The sequence below is a fragment of the Phoxinus phoxinus genome, assembly GCF_949152265.1.
Source record: "Phoxinus phoxinus genome assembly, chromosome: 8".
NCBI classification, from domain to species: domain Eukaryota; kingdom Metazoa; phylum Chordata; class Actinopteri; order Cypriniformes; family Leuciscidae; genus Phoxinus; species Phoxinus phoxinus.
Window position 1 is genome coordinate 23,778,101 of NC_136883.1, and position 15,651 is coordinate 23,793,751.

Below are 15,651 nucleotides of genomic sequence, written 5' to 3' on the forward strand. Positions count from 1 at the left end.
AAATTAAATTAAAAAATATATAATAATTGTTATATACTGTTATTTCTTTTTTGTTATGAACTAAGAAAATTAAGAATTATATTATTGTTTCATGAAAATGATCACATTCCCTAACCACACCCTCCATTAATATAAAGCAAAAAAGAAAATAAATATGATATAGCAGTTATGTTATTATTATTTTATTATATTATTAAATATATGAATGATACTTTTTGTAAATTATTTATAAATGATGGTAGAATTTGTAGCACAGTCTCAACTGCATGCTGATTTTAATTAAAAATATTGATGGGATGAGTTTCTAAGAATCATCAATGACTATAAATGAAAAAATAAACTCAAAACTAAAACATCTGAATGCATACCAGTCATTGTGGGTGATCAATTATGATGAAAATAATGCCAAAATGGCAGTGAAAATAATGAAAATGATAAACAAACTCAACACTAAAACATCTGGATGCATTACAGTAATTGTAGGTGTTAAATTGTGATGAAAATAATGACTCAACGGCAAATTAGTTATTGTGATTTTGGGGTCAAATATGTTGACTTCATACCATTCACCAAACCATCTCTAGGTCCGTCAACACCGAGCCTGCCTGCCTACAATCCGTCCCACTTTTTCGTTCGCAGACAAACGGAGCAGGATACTTGCTTACCGTGATGTAATGAAGCATCTGTATTCACCTACAATTGTCCCTAAATGTACAGTATCTACATTGCAATAAAATCAGAAACATACATTAAACCTTCTACTACATTGGAACAGACAATCTGTAGACCTATCAATGTTTACAGGTCACTTCCTACAGCCCTGTCCTTTTTTAGTACAAACCCAGTACAGCAATGTATTAGAATCGGACAAATACATATATACAAACAATCCTGGTCTTCGGACTCAAACCTTTCATTGCCTTTCGATTTTAGACATTGTTCGATTTCTCCTGTGTGTATGTGTGTTTGTGAGCATAACCCTCAAAGCCATGCATTCAAACATGTGAAGTCACATTTCGCCTTTTCTAAACCAGGACTATATATATAAAAAAAAGAAAGAAATTGAACCAATGTTTCCACCCCGAACCATGTCCCTAATTATATAGTAGAAAAGGTAAATAAACAGGCAATCCATCTCAGTGAAGAGAATAAATGAATCGATAAACATTTAAATAAATAGACAGACCACTAAGAGCCTATGTAGAGCTCAGTTCATCTCGAGAGAACAAGAGAAACTGAGGAAGAGAATAAAGAGATGAGGCCTATGTTACATTTGAGAAGGCTGCCAGGCGCCTCGTAGTGGCCAAGCCCAGGAACAGACATCTGTCAGCAGTTGCCATGGTTACCCTTTTCCTCCTCTACTCAAGGTAGATATCTTCGGTAGGACAGGCGTATTCTAAGTGCTCCTGGTAGTACTCATGGAATGCCCGTCTAAAACAAGCACACAGAGACGTAAGTGATCAGAACATAGATTGAGAAATGTATATAGCGAAAATCCCACAATAAGCTGTGAAATTATTGTGAAATGCTTTTATTTTCTTGATGTGATGTACTGTACATAGCAGGACACTTTTTTTCTAGGTGAGGTGTAATTTCAACAACACTACAGAAAACAAGAAACTGTGAGTTGGGGGATGAGCTTCACTCTTTTAAATTTAGTTTCTGTCCTTAAACTTTTTCCTCCATTTCTCTGTTCGATGATAAGGTTAAATAATGTATATGTTCATGAGGTCATATTATGTACAGTAATGTGGCAGAGCTATCTGGGGCCCATAATTCTCCAAAAGAGAGAAGCTTTAATAATTCATACAGCAGCTCTCATAATGGAGCAGAGACCAATCACTCTCATTGACTTCTCTTTTCTTCTTTTCTTTTTGGCCCTCTATTCTCGGTCTCAAATGTTCATTGTGAATGTTATTGTGTGACGTTTAAGAGCATTAGACTCACCCCACACACTCGGCTACATGTCTCATGGAGTCCTGAGAGACGAAGACGTGACATGCAAACCTGTTCAGCATCGGGTGCTTGGTGATAAAACCAAAATAACTACAGAAAGACACAGAGACAGGGGTGAGTGTTATTAAACCTGCAATATATTCCAAGACTTATTTGGGGGTTACTTAAAGTAGTAGAAAGTGTTACGGTGTGACACCGTTCGTGTTTACCAGTTGTTTTTAGGATGGCATCCACAGAAGGAGATGTTTTTCATTTGGAAGAAGTGACTACATCTGTCAAACTATGAAAAGAAAGGAGAAGAGGAATTAAATTAAATATAAAAATAAATGAATCATAGCTAACTGCTGATTGGGTATAAAGTCCAAGACCATTGTCATATCAGAGCCACAAAAAAAGTTTTCTCTCTCTTTTTCTCACGCTCTCTCTCACCTCCCCTGAAAGGTCGTACTCGTCATCCAAACTCATGACTAGTTTCACACCCTGCATGCTTATTTCTAGCTCACAAATAGATGGGGGATGAAGATGCACCGTCCTCTTCCTTGCCATGGCGATCTGTAAGACGGACACAAACACATTCGTTCAGGTTTGCATCATATGATAAAACATTGTGCATTCATTCATTATCTCACACAAGTAACGCACAAACTGATAAATGTCCTGTTTACGGTACCTTCTGCATGGCCGCGCACAGGATGCCGTTGCCTTGGTGATAAGGAACCTCCACCGAACCCAGGAACTGCACTCGGAAGCTTTCCATCCAAGCAGGGTTCCTCTTCATTGCTATGGAAACACACATATACAGACAATGCTGACTCACCAAGTGCTTTAACAAAGAGACCAGATATTAAGGCCAAAGAAATCGAAAAGAAAAAGAAACAGTCACACATTACTTACTAGAAAAACACTTAAATAATTAAATAAAAGTCTTTAACACACACACACACACACACACACACACACATATTTATATGCACTCTTTAGAATATAATCATTTTATAATAGAAAATAGAAAGAGTTTTATTTTTTTATCAGATCAATCATGAGCACAGGGAATAAATAAAAAACATTTGAAAAACATTGTAAAATTGTTAAAATATTTACTCATCAGGTCTTTTGTTTGGCCAACAACCTCGTGGGCGTAGTACGCTGGGAAAATCCCCCTGGCCCCTGTGCGCATATTGTATCCACGGTACCAGTAATCATCCTCCTCTTCCTCAACGAATAATGGATCATCAACATCTAACTCCAGCTCATCTGCATGTCGTGGGATGAACCTGCAGCGTGGGCATTAAAACTTGCATCTCCATCGCTTGCGATAGACAGTCATAGCAGTCAATTTAAAGTGTTTTGACAGATATTGAAAAATAAGAGTTCCTTGAGGGTTTGTGTACTTTAAACCAGCCTGGAGCTTTTTGATTAGAACTAGGTGATTTTAGGTTATAGCGTGGGCAGCATTACTCACCTGAAGACTGCTCTGTGAGTCTGATCTCTTTCTTCTCCATTTATAGTGCACGAGAAAAGCCCAAAGGACTCTGTGCCTGAAACACGCATAGTGCACATGCATTATCCCACTGTATGTGTGTGTGTGTGTGTGTGTGTGTGTGTGTGTGTGTGTGTGTGTGTGTGTGTGTGTGCGTGTGTGTGTGTGTGTGTGTGTGTGTGGTCCTGGAAAACCTACATTATGGGGACAGAATGTCCCCACAAAGTGGCAATACTTGAAATTCTTGTCCTTGTGGGGACATTTTTTGGTCCCCATGAGGAAAAAAGCTTATAAATCAGACTAAATAAAGTGTTTTGAAAATGATCTGTGATGGGTAGATTTAGGGGTACTGTAGGGGGACAGAATATACAGTTTGTACAGTATAAAAAACATCCCCATAACAAGTCCCCATAAAACACGAAAAACACAACGTGTGTGTGTGTGTCTGTGTGTGTGTGTCTGTCTGTGTCTGTGTCTGTGTGTGTGTGTGTGTGTGTGTGTGTGTGTGTGTGTGTGTGTGTGTGTGTGTGTGTGTGTGTGTGTGTGTGTGTGTGTGTGTCACAGAGTACTGTAAAACCCATTTAGAAGCATGTCATAGAAAACCCTTCATCTTCTGATGTCATCTCAATAGGATTATTAAATATCCTTTCTATTCAGCAAGACAGCCTCGTAAATTATGTAAAATGATCATCTAAATCTCTACTAAACTGAACTAAAAGAGCTCAGAATGTTTTTTATTGTCATATCGGTTAGCTTTGAATCCAGCAAGAGAGACAACAATAACATTGGATGCTGCTGGATTCACTTGTTAGGTCCAGCTCTGTCTCTGAGATGGAGGAAAACATGTTACTTGCAAGTGGACCACCACACGCAAATACAGCCTCAAGTTCCCCTTCAATATCAGAGTCTGAACCAATAGTTATCACTGTGACAATTTTTGGCACTAAGTAATCTTTCAAAGAAATATAATTTATTTAACTAAAGGGATAGTTCATCCAAAAGACATCTGTCATTGTCTACTCACCTTAATGTCGTTCAACCTGTATGATTGACTTTCTTCTGCTTTATGTTCATACAATAAAAGTCAATGGGGTTCAAAAAAACTTTCATTGTATGCACAAAAAACACATTTTTCATAACATTCCCCTTTGTTTACAGGTTTGAAACAAAATGGAGGTTAGTAAATGATGAAATAATTTTCATTTTTGGGTGAACTATCCATCAAGTATATTTTGCAGTGTTACATTTCACTTACTGGAGGACCGTGACGTGCTGTTGACAAACACATTGAGGAACTTCTTTGAGAAAGGCAAATCCGCCTCAGGGGAGGAGTCTTCTTCAGAGGAACTTAACAGCAAATCAGATCTCATGCCTCCTACTATCTGGCTCTGCCCGTAAATGTCTTCATCTTCATCAACCCCTTCTTCATCACAGATAGTAGAGAGTCCGTCACTGTCCTCACTAAGGACAGAGGTACAGCGCTTCAGACTCACCAGCTCAAGCGTTGTGTTTTCATCCACCACTAGGGTGTACTTCATCGAATCATATGCCAAGGAGTCATCAATGGGCCGGTTGGAGGTTGCATTCCTAAACTCTCGTACACTTTCATCAATAGGTGGGGAGCTGTCCAAGTAAGTCTCATTTCCAAAGGGTGAAGGTGCCTTGGGAAGATCATCCAGAAAAGGGGAGGTATCTTGCTCATCTTCATTATTATCTGTTGAGTAAGTGAGACTGAAACAGTGATTGGTCTGTGCTGTTGGGAGGTCCAGCGTAAGGCTGTTTTTGACTTCTGTGATTCGCTGCAAAGTGAGCTGATCGACCCATGTCTCCCGTCCCTCATCCTTGTCACTGATTATGCTCTCGCTCAAGCTGGGAGAGTCCAGCTCTTTCATTCTCTCCATCATTAAGTCATTATTTGGCTCCTCCTCTTCCTCTTTCTGCTTGTTTTTCAATGAGTTCTGGGGTGGGAAATCTTCCGTTTCGTAATTCTTTGTTCTTGTATCGAATCTCGCCATAAAGACAGGTGTAACGGTGCCATATGTAGGGTTGCTCATGTACAGACAAGAGTCTGTTTTCTTCCTTTCTTTCTGTCCCTCTTCAAATACAGAGCTGGCTTCTTTCTCCTTCTCTTTCTCCACTCTCATCTCAGACCTTTCAGAGGTGACCTCTTGTGACTTCTCTTCAGATTTCTGCTTTTGCAAATTGCAGCCATCTGTCTCATTGAAATCATCTGTTTCTATGTCCGACGAGGGCGAGATGGTGTCGGAGATGGAGGCTGACCGTTTGAAGCACTCCTCTGGGCAGCTGATTGGGTATGAGCCTTCTGATATCATCCTGTTGACCAGATTGCTGAGAAGCCAAGGAGAATCCGAGTTTTCACTGAGCTCGTCCTCGGACTCTGACTCTGACTCCCCCTCGCTGTTACCATCGTAGTCGTCCACAGAGGGCATAAGTTTGGGGCCAACTGGCAAGTAGAATGAGCGTTTGAAGCTTTCGAGACTGTGGTCGGGCTCAATTTTTAACAACAACTGCTGAGAGCTGCTATCCTCACAGGGTACAGCAGGGGGAAGAGTCTCGTCTGGATCAGCCTGGTGCTCATAACCCTGTTCGTCATCTACGTTCTGCAGACCCATCAGAATTTGGCCGTCATCTAGTTGCAACATGTCTGGGCTGGGATCTAGGAATGGTGAAGGGTCTTGTTTAATTGGGTCAGGTTGGCCCAGAAGAAGAGATGCTTTTAGACCTACAATACCACTGTCCTGCTCTGTGTCCAGCTCCTGGTCCAGTTCTTGATCTGAGGTTGGGGAGCTGGCTTCTTCAATGGAATTGGTGAGGTGCGAGGAACGCCCGCTGCTGGATTCACTTGTTAGGTCCAGCTCTGTCTCTGAGATGGAGGAAATCATGTTACTAGCAAGTGGACCACCACACGCAAATGCAGCCTCAATTTCCCCTTCAATATCAGAGTCCGAACCAGGAGAGCTAAGGTCATCGCTGTGGCGGTCTGACTCAGCATAGTTTTTGGTGTTCATATCAGCAATACCTGGATCTGAAGAAGGAGAAGTTGTGTCATTTGCAGCAGCAGGTTGGCCCTGATGCATGTTTCGGGGTTCATCCATAGCGTCAAGGATGTCTGATCGACTGGACGACACGTAGCTGGAGACAGAAATGGACTCTGTTGGTTCTATGCAGGGGAACTCAATGTAAGAAGAGCCCCCAGCCTCCTTGCAGGTGTGATCATAGGTCTCCTTACTCAAGAAGTCAATGGCAAACTCTTTGTCCAGCTCCTCGTCCGATAGTGGAGTCTCAGCATCATTACCAAGAGGTGCAGTTGAGGACAAACACCTACTGGTACCATCATTTTCTAACTCTAGGTCATCGTCAGCATTCTCAGTGGTCACGGTGTAGGTGTCATTGGTGGGTCGAGAGCGGCAGGGTCGAAGTTTGGCATGGCCATTCAGGTCGTGGTCGACCTCGGTGTCGGAGCACTGAGAAGTGCAGTCATCAACCGAAGGGACAAGCTCGCTTAGAGTGGATTCCTCAACATCAGCTTTCACCTCAGTTGCCTCAGAGCCACTTGAAGAGTTATGTTGACCAAAGGAGCCTGATTTAGAAGACAATAAAAAGAGATGGAGGGCAATTGAGATAAGTTGACAAGGACAAGAAAAAGACCAAATGAGAAATGATTTTGGAGGTTCATTTTGCATTAGCAACAGGATCAGACTTCTAACCGTATTCAAGTCGCTCTCGTCTGTTGCCCTCAAAGTCGTACAGCAGCGGCCTGCCAGGTGACTGATGGAGACCACAATGTCCTGGTGGGTTTGAGGGTGTAACTTTTGCAGAGCCGTTGGTGTCTGGAACCCCTGGGCATGAGGTGGTCACATGGGAACCGTCCTCAAGGCAAGAGTGGTTCGGAGACAAACAGCCTAAAATATTGAGTCACAATGGGATAGATTTATAGTTACAGAAATTTCCAGAATAAATATTAATCGATATAATCAGTCAGGCAAATTGTAATGCAAATAGTTAAAGCTATTATAGAGCATAGAAACTGAATGTACGGGGCTTTGAGCTTTTGGAAAGGTGCTATATAAATAAAAAATAATAATAAAATATCATAAGAATCACAAATTTAAATAAAATAAAAAAGTTTGTATCAATATTAATATTTTGAATGAAATATAATTACAAAAAATATTATTATTATTACATCTTTTATATATACATGAGCAATAATCACCCTGTGAAGTCGGGTTTCGAAGAGAATCCTGCCAGCTTGACTTTCGTGGTGACACATTGCTGTTGTTGTTTAGGGAGTCCTGATATTAGAACAAAAAAGAGGAGTTTAAATATTGATATACATATATTTATGGATTTATTGATTGTGTAAGCCATAGAGGTACCTGTGAAACTGGCGCTGTCAGGTTTAGAGTGGTTGGGCGGCTCTTGAGTGTGCCCAGAGTAGGGGAGGGGGGAGGAGATGCTGATGGTGAGGGAGGGGCATCAGGATCTACTTCCTCTTCTTCTTCCTCTTCATCTTCATCTTCATCATCGATCATCTCAAACTCTTGGAAGTCATCTTGGAATGAGCATACTGGGTGGTGATAATCATTCTTTTCCAAAATTAAGCAGTCCTTTACAAAGGAGAAAAAAAAAGAAAATTACATTAAATATCATTTACCTGGAAAAATCTGGTGTGGTACTGTAAATCATTACCATAAATCAATACTGCAGCCTGAAACAGGAGTGACTGAATGGACTAGTGAAGATTGATTATACACAAAAAAAAAAATATCTACAAATATCAGTCAGCATGAACATTCAAGCTCAGAGCAAATGCTTCTCATGTTTACCAAACACGATTCAACATGGACTTTTTTCTCTACCGTTAATATTGTGTTTCATCCTTTAGTTGGGCCATATGTTCATCATGGACTGGATGGAGACTTGACTGCTAGCCAGGCCATCATTGCAACACGTGTTATAGATGGTCGGAGGCAAAACAAACTCCATCTTGCAGATATGTTTCATGACACATGCAGCATATATTTCTTTATAGTATTTTATTTCTTTATATATTTCTTTATTTTATATATTCCTTTATAGTCAACATAAAACAATGTTCACAACCTATTTTCCTTAAATGTAGGTAAGGATTAGATTTTATCGTTCAATAATTTGATTAGTTAGTGACAAGTCTGACTAAAATGGCTAACCACTCAGTAGGACCACAAATGTGTATTAAGAAAGTAAAAAAGGGTCAATTGTTTTTGTCTTTAAAAAGGGAAAGACTGTGGATGGACTAAACAAAACTGAGAGAATCATGTCTTGTGGGGAAGGGCAGATGGTGATCGATGCTAAATCTCCTCAGGTTTCAGCGCCCTTCCAGGAAAACAAGTCAATGCACTTACATAAGCATAACGTCTGATATTCACCTCAATTAAGAACACACACACTACAGCTAAAATTCTGTTTGTTGCTTGGCAAATGTGTGTGGGTGATGTCATTAAAAGTCCCACACTGCATTAGATTCACAACCAGCTGGCACTGCAGGGATCTGAATCTATACACCATCTCTATCCAAATCAATACCCCTGACCAGCAGCAGTCAAACACACTATGACCGATAACTACATTTAGGAGAGTGCTGTATATATGTAGTTCTAGCTGTACTGCATGAATTAGTCTATAAATGTTCTATGGAAACTCTATCGCTCTAACATTTCCAAGGACGAGGCCTCACCCCTGACCAGCACTGATTTTACATCCCTGCTTAGAGACGGAGTCAGCATTACACCAGCAAAAAGTGTTCTGCTGAGCCAGCCGAACTCACACAGAAGTCATGAATGAATGCAGTGCTCTCGACGCTGACCGCAAAGGCAGAGCAAGAGAGAAAAAATAAAAGATACAGTGTTAGAAGGCGAAGGAAACACCATAAGATTGTAAAGAAAGAAAATAGAAGCTAAAGGAGAAAACACACACAAAAGTACACACATCAGCTTTATACTGCAGTGGATGCAGAAAGGAGGAGGGACAGCGATGCCACTGATGTCTCAGACGAGTATCTATACTAATGCAGAGACATTAACTACAGCACAGCACTGCATAGTCGAGGGCTGTTGAATAATTCATAAGACGACCTATTCATCAGTTCTCAGTCAGTCAGTCAGTCAGTCAGTGTTGCCTGATTTATGCTAGTTACAAAAAAAATAAAAAAAAAATAGAACATGTGTCCAGTTAATAATATATTATTTACAATATAAAACATAATATATATAATTTTTATATATATAAAAAAAGAAACAAAAATGTGTTTTACTGTCACTGCCCATGCAGGAAAAATAAAAAGAACATAACTTTTGTTACAACATACCCCAGAATTGGAAATCTACCATTAAATAGACTATAAAACGGTAATTAATAGTATTCAAACTTTACATTTAAATATTGTAGAATATTTTTTTAATTTTAGAAAAAGAAATTAAATTAAAATAGAAACACTTTTGGGTTAAAAATCGACCTTTATTATACAGTTAACTCTTGTCTGAAAACGTCAGTTTTGAGACAAAATCTAAGTGATAGCTTTTGAGACAACTTCCATGTGACTAATTATATTTGATACAAACCTAAAAAAAGCATCAATAATAAATACAAAAAAATATTTAAATAAAAAAAGTATAATAAATATTGTTAAAGCCGAAATAAAGGTCTACAGATGGGTACAGGGTAAATGTACAGGGACTACAGATGAAAATTAGCTTGTAGCTATCTCTGGTCTGTGCAACACATTTGTTGTGCAATGTCCCAGCCAAATAAACAAATAAATAAATAAAGGTCATCGCAGTGTTAGCAGCAAACTGTCCACCTGCTGTTTTCTGCTCCACCCTATGAGCTGCTAACACAATTATAACTCAGTCTGTCATCTAGGGATTTGATACTGTACAGCTCATTTTATCAGACTGAAATGTGATGAAATGTTACCAGCTACATTAAATATCAACTGTAAACATTGATGAGTTACTGTTAGATGGTAGATGTGTAACAAATGCACAAACAAATGTACGTAAAACAACAGACATGTACTGTGTATTCACACATATCCTGTTCTGCAAGAAAAACATCTTACAGTCTTGTCTTTGATCTCCTTATGAGCAATTTAGACTGACACTAAGATGGCACATATCAATCCCTCTAACACACACACACACACACACACACACACACACACACACACACACACACACACACACACACACACACACACACACACACACACACACACACACACACAAACACACACACACACACAAACACAACTGCAGATTTAACCCTTAAACATGCACTTGATCTACAGAGGTGGGAGACAATAGGAAATTGACCGTATTTACTTAGTGTGAACAAATTATTAGTGCCAGTATATATTATTAGCATGGTCTTTTCATAATTAAAATGTATGAATCTCCAACTTATAACTCTTTTCTGCTAACATAACAAAGGCCGCACAGCAGGAAACATTAGACAATAACATAATATTTGTAACATAATCACATTCATAATTTCATAATTTCATAATAGTACTTTTAAAACCAACAGTATGCACTGTTTTACATATCACAATAAAATGTATGAATTGCTTTCATCAAAACTTTCTCCTACTCTTAATTTTTTTTTTGCAGATGTAGTCAAAGCTGCATAGGAGAGAAGTAGTGCCTCACATTATTTTAAGCTAAAAGTTTCATTAAGAAATGCCAAATTACATAAATTAAATGTGTTGTGAAATTTGCTGTTTTGTGTGCTTTTTTCCCAATATTGCACATACTCAGCTGATGTTCATCAACAGCATACTGTAATATGTAAAACCCCAGAAACCCAAACCAGTTAAATGTATTCAGAGAGCCAGTGCTCTGTGTGACAGAATGAATAATCCATGAAGGAATCAAGATCAAGGGTGAGAAAGCTGGAGCGAGAGCGAGAGTGTCTGGAAGGATGGAATTGAGTCTGATATCTTTTCCTTGTATAACTGCAGGACTTTAATCTGTTATCAGAGATGTAGAAGAACCAGAAATCATATTTTTAGGGTCTTTAGAAGCTGTTTTAAGGTGGTCACAAATTCACATGATTTTCAACCTTCTGTTAAAAAATGCTCACAAGTCTTCTTTGACCAGTCACAGCACTTTACATTCTGTATTGTAGTGGTCTCACTTTGCTTTGAAATAATTATGTGGATATTGTGAGCAATATTACAGATATTGTGATACATGAGCAATATCCAAAACCGACTGACCAGATTTAGCCATTTTAACAATATCCTCCTTTGGTTGCAGAGGACGACTCCTTCCATCTGGCCATTTTCACTAAAACGCACAAAATAATAAATAAATAAAAATACAATGAAATAGCTTAATATTTGATTGATGATTTATTGAATTATGGGCCAGGAATAATGAGTGCAAGATTGGTATGACCACTTGGCCAAAAATGGCATCCACACAATTCGGTATGTTTCATTGCGTTATGACAAATTATTCAATTGGAAGTTAGATTCCAGGCACAACTTCAAATCATGCATACAAAATATTCAATAATAAGAAAGTTTGAAAAAGTGTGAACAAGCCAATTTTCCTAGGTCGGACATCACTTTTGGCCTCTACTGTAGAAGCATCGTTTCTATGTTGAGTCAACAACATCACTGCATAATGGGCGAAAATGGCAAATGGTAGAAAATGGGCGTTACAATATTTCACAAACATACTCTGTCTGCGTTTAAGTCCAATTTTCATTGCTTACATTGCACAAGTGCCCAATACTGGCAGAACCCGTGCAATGGGTTTAAATGGAACACTTTAACCCCTTGATCACTTGGAATCCGCTATAGGAGCTGATTTATTATTTACAGGTTTTTTTCCCCCCTTATGAATTTGTTTTACGCACAATTTATAGGCCTGTATGTATGCTTGGGCTGTAAGAGAAAATAATAATAAAATAAAAAAACGAAAGTGATAACAATAAGCTGTGTAAAAAACTTAAAGCCACAATATGTAAGATTTTTGTATTAAAATATCCAAAAAACATCTACTTACATTCTTCCAAATGTGTCCAACAATGTATAAATACAGAGAAATCTGCTATTTTAACCAGTGTAATGGCCCGTCAAGATCAGGAAAGTAGGAGGCGGTAACCGGCAATGTTAAACTAACTTTAATCTTTAAAAAAAACTAAAGTAGCACCTGCAGCATTTAAGCATAATAAGGCCTGGTCCTCACTTGGCCTGGTCCTCACTGTCGTAAAAAAAATAATTTGGCAGCATTTTGCCCACTATAGACTGCAGTCAGCTTGCTCTGATTAGAGCAGAAGAAGCAAAACCTTGAGGACCACACGAGGGAATTTTTAGATCTAAGTTGCCAATTACACCAGTCTCAGTGAGCAGTCCAAGGCACGCCTGCCCGTGGATGGTTCTCGGGGAAACTTCGTAGCATTCATGGAGTGGGTTCTGGTGAATAATGGATCTCCATTTACCATCTGCCCCACTGAGGAGGACATCACCAGCCCCACTCCAGCCCCAGAGCCCAGTCTGCCACCTCCCACGCCTCTCACAGACAAGACGCCTGAGCCCACAGCAGACACACAGCCTTAGCCTGCCGTCCTTCGGCCTCACCTCCACTGGTTCCCTTCAGTCCCTCAGCTCCCCCTCGGTTGACTTCTCTCTGCTGCGTGGATCTGCCTCAGTTCTTCTAGTCTCCAGCTTCCCCTTGTCAAGGAGTCCCCCTGGCTCTGCCTCCTTGTTTGTCATGGCTGTGCTCTGGGTTCCCACATTCCTCCTCCTGCTCACATCTCCTTCCACTGTCATCATCTCCCTGGTCTCTTCCGCCATCATCTCCTCCTTCGTCCTACCCTTTGCAAGCCCCTCATCCACCTCCAGAGACCCCACCCTCACTCCTTATTTGGACTGAATATTACGGCATGGGTTGTTTCCTACTTAGTTCCCTTAGTTACTGATTACATTCACCTGTTGTTCAGAGTTACCTTGTTACCTTAGTCCTCAGTTTCCTGTTTATTGTTCTGTGTCGTTTTTACGTGGTTGTTATTTTCTACCCTTGTTATCTCCTGTGAATTCCTGGATTATTATTTGGATTGGGTTCATTATTGGATTATTGAATTAAACACTGTTATTTGTTGTATCCTTCTTCATGCGATTTACTACAGCCACAAACATGATAGACCTCAAAAACATTGTGGTCTATGGATCTGCGTGAAGTGTACATATTGGGTGCTTCTCATTTCTTATTTGTGCATCAACCTTTTCTTTTTCTTGCTTCCTTTCCTCGAGTCTCAGCTTCACCCCTTTAGGGGATGCGAGGAAAGGAAAGACAATAGGACAGAGGAATCTGAGGAAAGCTTATTTGTACATTTGAATATTCTTGATCACTCAAGCATCACTTCAGAGAATCATAAGCTGAGCTTATGTGTTAAAGTTGGGTTATTTAAGAAATTCATAATAAATGTTAAAAGAGCAAGATGCCCTGTTGAAGTATTTGAGATGTATCTGTTATTTAAACTGCAAAGGTAAAACATAACTTAAAAGTATTGTGACATATGTAAAGGGAAAGTAGAAAGACTTCCTCATAGGATACACCTGTGTGCCTAGCTTCCTCACTCCTGTAGTTCCTCACCTAATTGTGGTGCAATTCGGTTCACGGGTCACTTTCTGTCAAAATCGAGTGGTCGAGGGTCTGTCCAAATAAAGTTCCCTCACCCACTTGACAAAATTGAACGCATTTCAAAATTGCGGCGGGGATTCACCCGAAGGGAAATACTACGAAGTTTGCGAGTGTGTGTCTAAAAGTGGAGGCTCTGAAGTGTGAAACTGACCCTCATCAAAAAAGGCCGTGGAGTGGCATGGAAGGCCACATATGAAAAGTAAAAAATATTTTTTTTTTATTCATAAACAAACACTTATCACGGTTAATCTTTTTTGCATTAAAAAAAAAGAATGTCAAATGGATAAATAATATATATATATATATATATCACATCTCAAACAATACTAAAATAAGTTATTTCAACCAATGAAATCAACAAAAAAAATGGACATTTAATGCATATTCCCAAACCAACAGCCATCCTAGTTCGTATATATATAAACCTAGAAGGTTTCTTACATAACCGCTCTTAGTGGCACATTGGTGGCACAGAGGATGTCTACTGTGATTTTTTAGTCTCTAGTTGCATAGACAAGGGACAGGCCCTTCAAACACAATGCAGTGTTGCTTTCACATGACATAATCCTGCGGGACAGGCATTTGTGCGTGCGTGTGTGTCTGTGTGTGTGTGTGTGTGTGTGTGTGTGTGTGTGTGTGTGCGTGTGTGTGTTGGATTAGATCTGCTACTGTGGTAAAAAAAGAAAAACTGTAGCCTGATGCACTGCATAGACCAGGCATCTCCAAATAGCAGACCGAAGACTAAATAACTGCAGCTCCATTTTACTGTTTCTACAGTTTAAAGTGAGCAGCGTGTAATTGTAATGATCATTCGGCTCCATATCCTCTCATATTTTTTTCTAGAGCTAAACATGCTTAATTCAAACCCTTTCCGCTCTATGTGCAGTGCTTCTATCTCGTGCTAAAGACATAAAGCGATACGATACAAGAGCTATTAGACAACGCAGTTATTTTCACAACAGTATCAGAAACAGGGTGAGCAAAATAATAGTTATACAGTATATGACTCCGACCGTTCAAACCATTATTATTATTTTTATCTACATTTAGCATTAGGCCTAATCAGCATGTAAAGAGCATTTCATAATAAACAATGTTATAATTGGGAAAATTATTTGCAGATGGTGAGGAAAAACAATTAAAACCTTGAAATTTCTAGTTTGTTTTATGGTCATAATGAGAGCATTTTGATTATTATGTACATTCTTTGTTTTTAGTAGATACTTATTTTAAGCAAAATATAAAAATGTTCCAGACTTGCCCATACAGTATATTTTATCAGTCATATCATATGGCATTCTGACATGAATAGGTATTTAAATGTAAAAATAATAATAGCCTGATAAACATCTGATCTTACCTTTTAATATTCATATCCAATTGGGCTTAACTGATCAAATATTATATATATTATTATTTCTTTTTATTTTTTTAATTCTCAGACACCAATGCTTTGGCTCTGATGACCTCATCTTTGATTATGTAGACTGTTTACAATAT

General features: G+C 39.0%; 1 protein-coding gene across 1 annotated transcript in view; it reads right to left on the minus strand.

Moving 5' to 3' along the window:
• Positions 1-227: 227 nt before the first annotated feature.
• The window catches only part of mapk8ip2 (mitogen-activated protein kinase 8 interacting protein 2), a 33,584-nt gene continuing 18,160 nt past the window's right edge, over positions 228-15,651 (minus strand). The window contains exons 3-13 of the mRNA XM_079620272.1: positions 7,837-8,067; positions 7,674-7,752; positions 7,165-7,359; positions 4,692-7,037; positions 3,419-3,494; positions 3,058-3,230; positions 2,627-2,736; positions 2,386-2,508; positions 2,166-2,236; positions 1,948-2,046; positions 228-1,431 (exon numbers count right to left, since the gene is read on the minus strand). Of these exons, the coding sequence (XP_079476398.1) occupies positions 1,359-1,431; positions 1,948-2,046; positions 2,166-2,236; positions 2,386-2,508; positions 2,627-2,736; positions 3,058-3,230; positions 3,419-3,494; positions 4,692-7,037; positions 7,165-7,359; positions 7,674-7,752; positions 7,837-8,067 (3,576 nt within the window). The 3' untranslated portion in view covers positions 228-1,358. The remainder of the gene's footprint in view (positions 1,432-1,947; positions 2,047-2,165; positions 2,237-2,385; positions 2,509-2,626; positions 2,737-3,057; positions 3,231-3,418; positions 3,495-4,691; positions 7,038-7,164; positions 7,360-7,673; positions 7,753-7,836; positions 8,068-15,651) is intronic.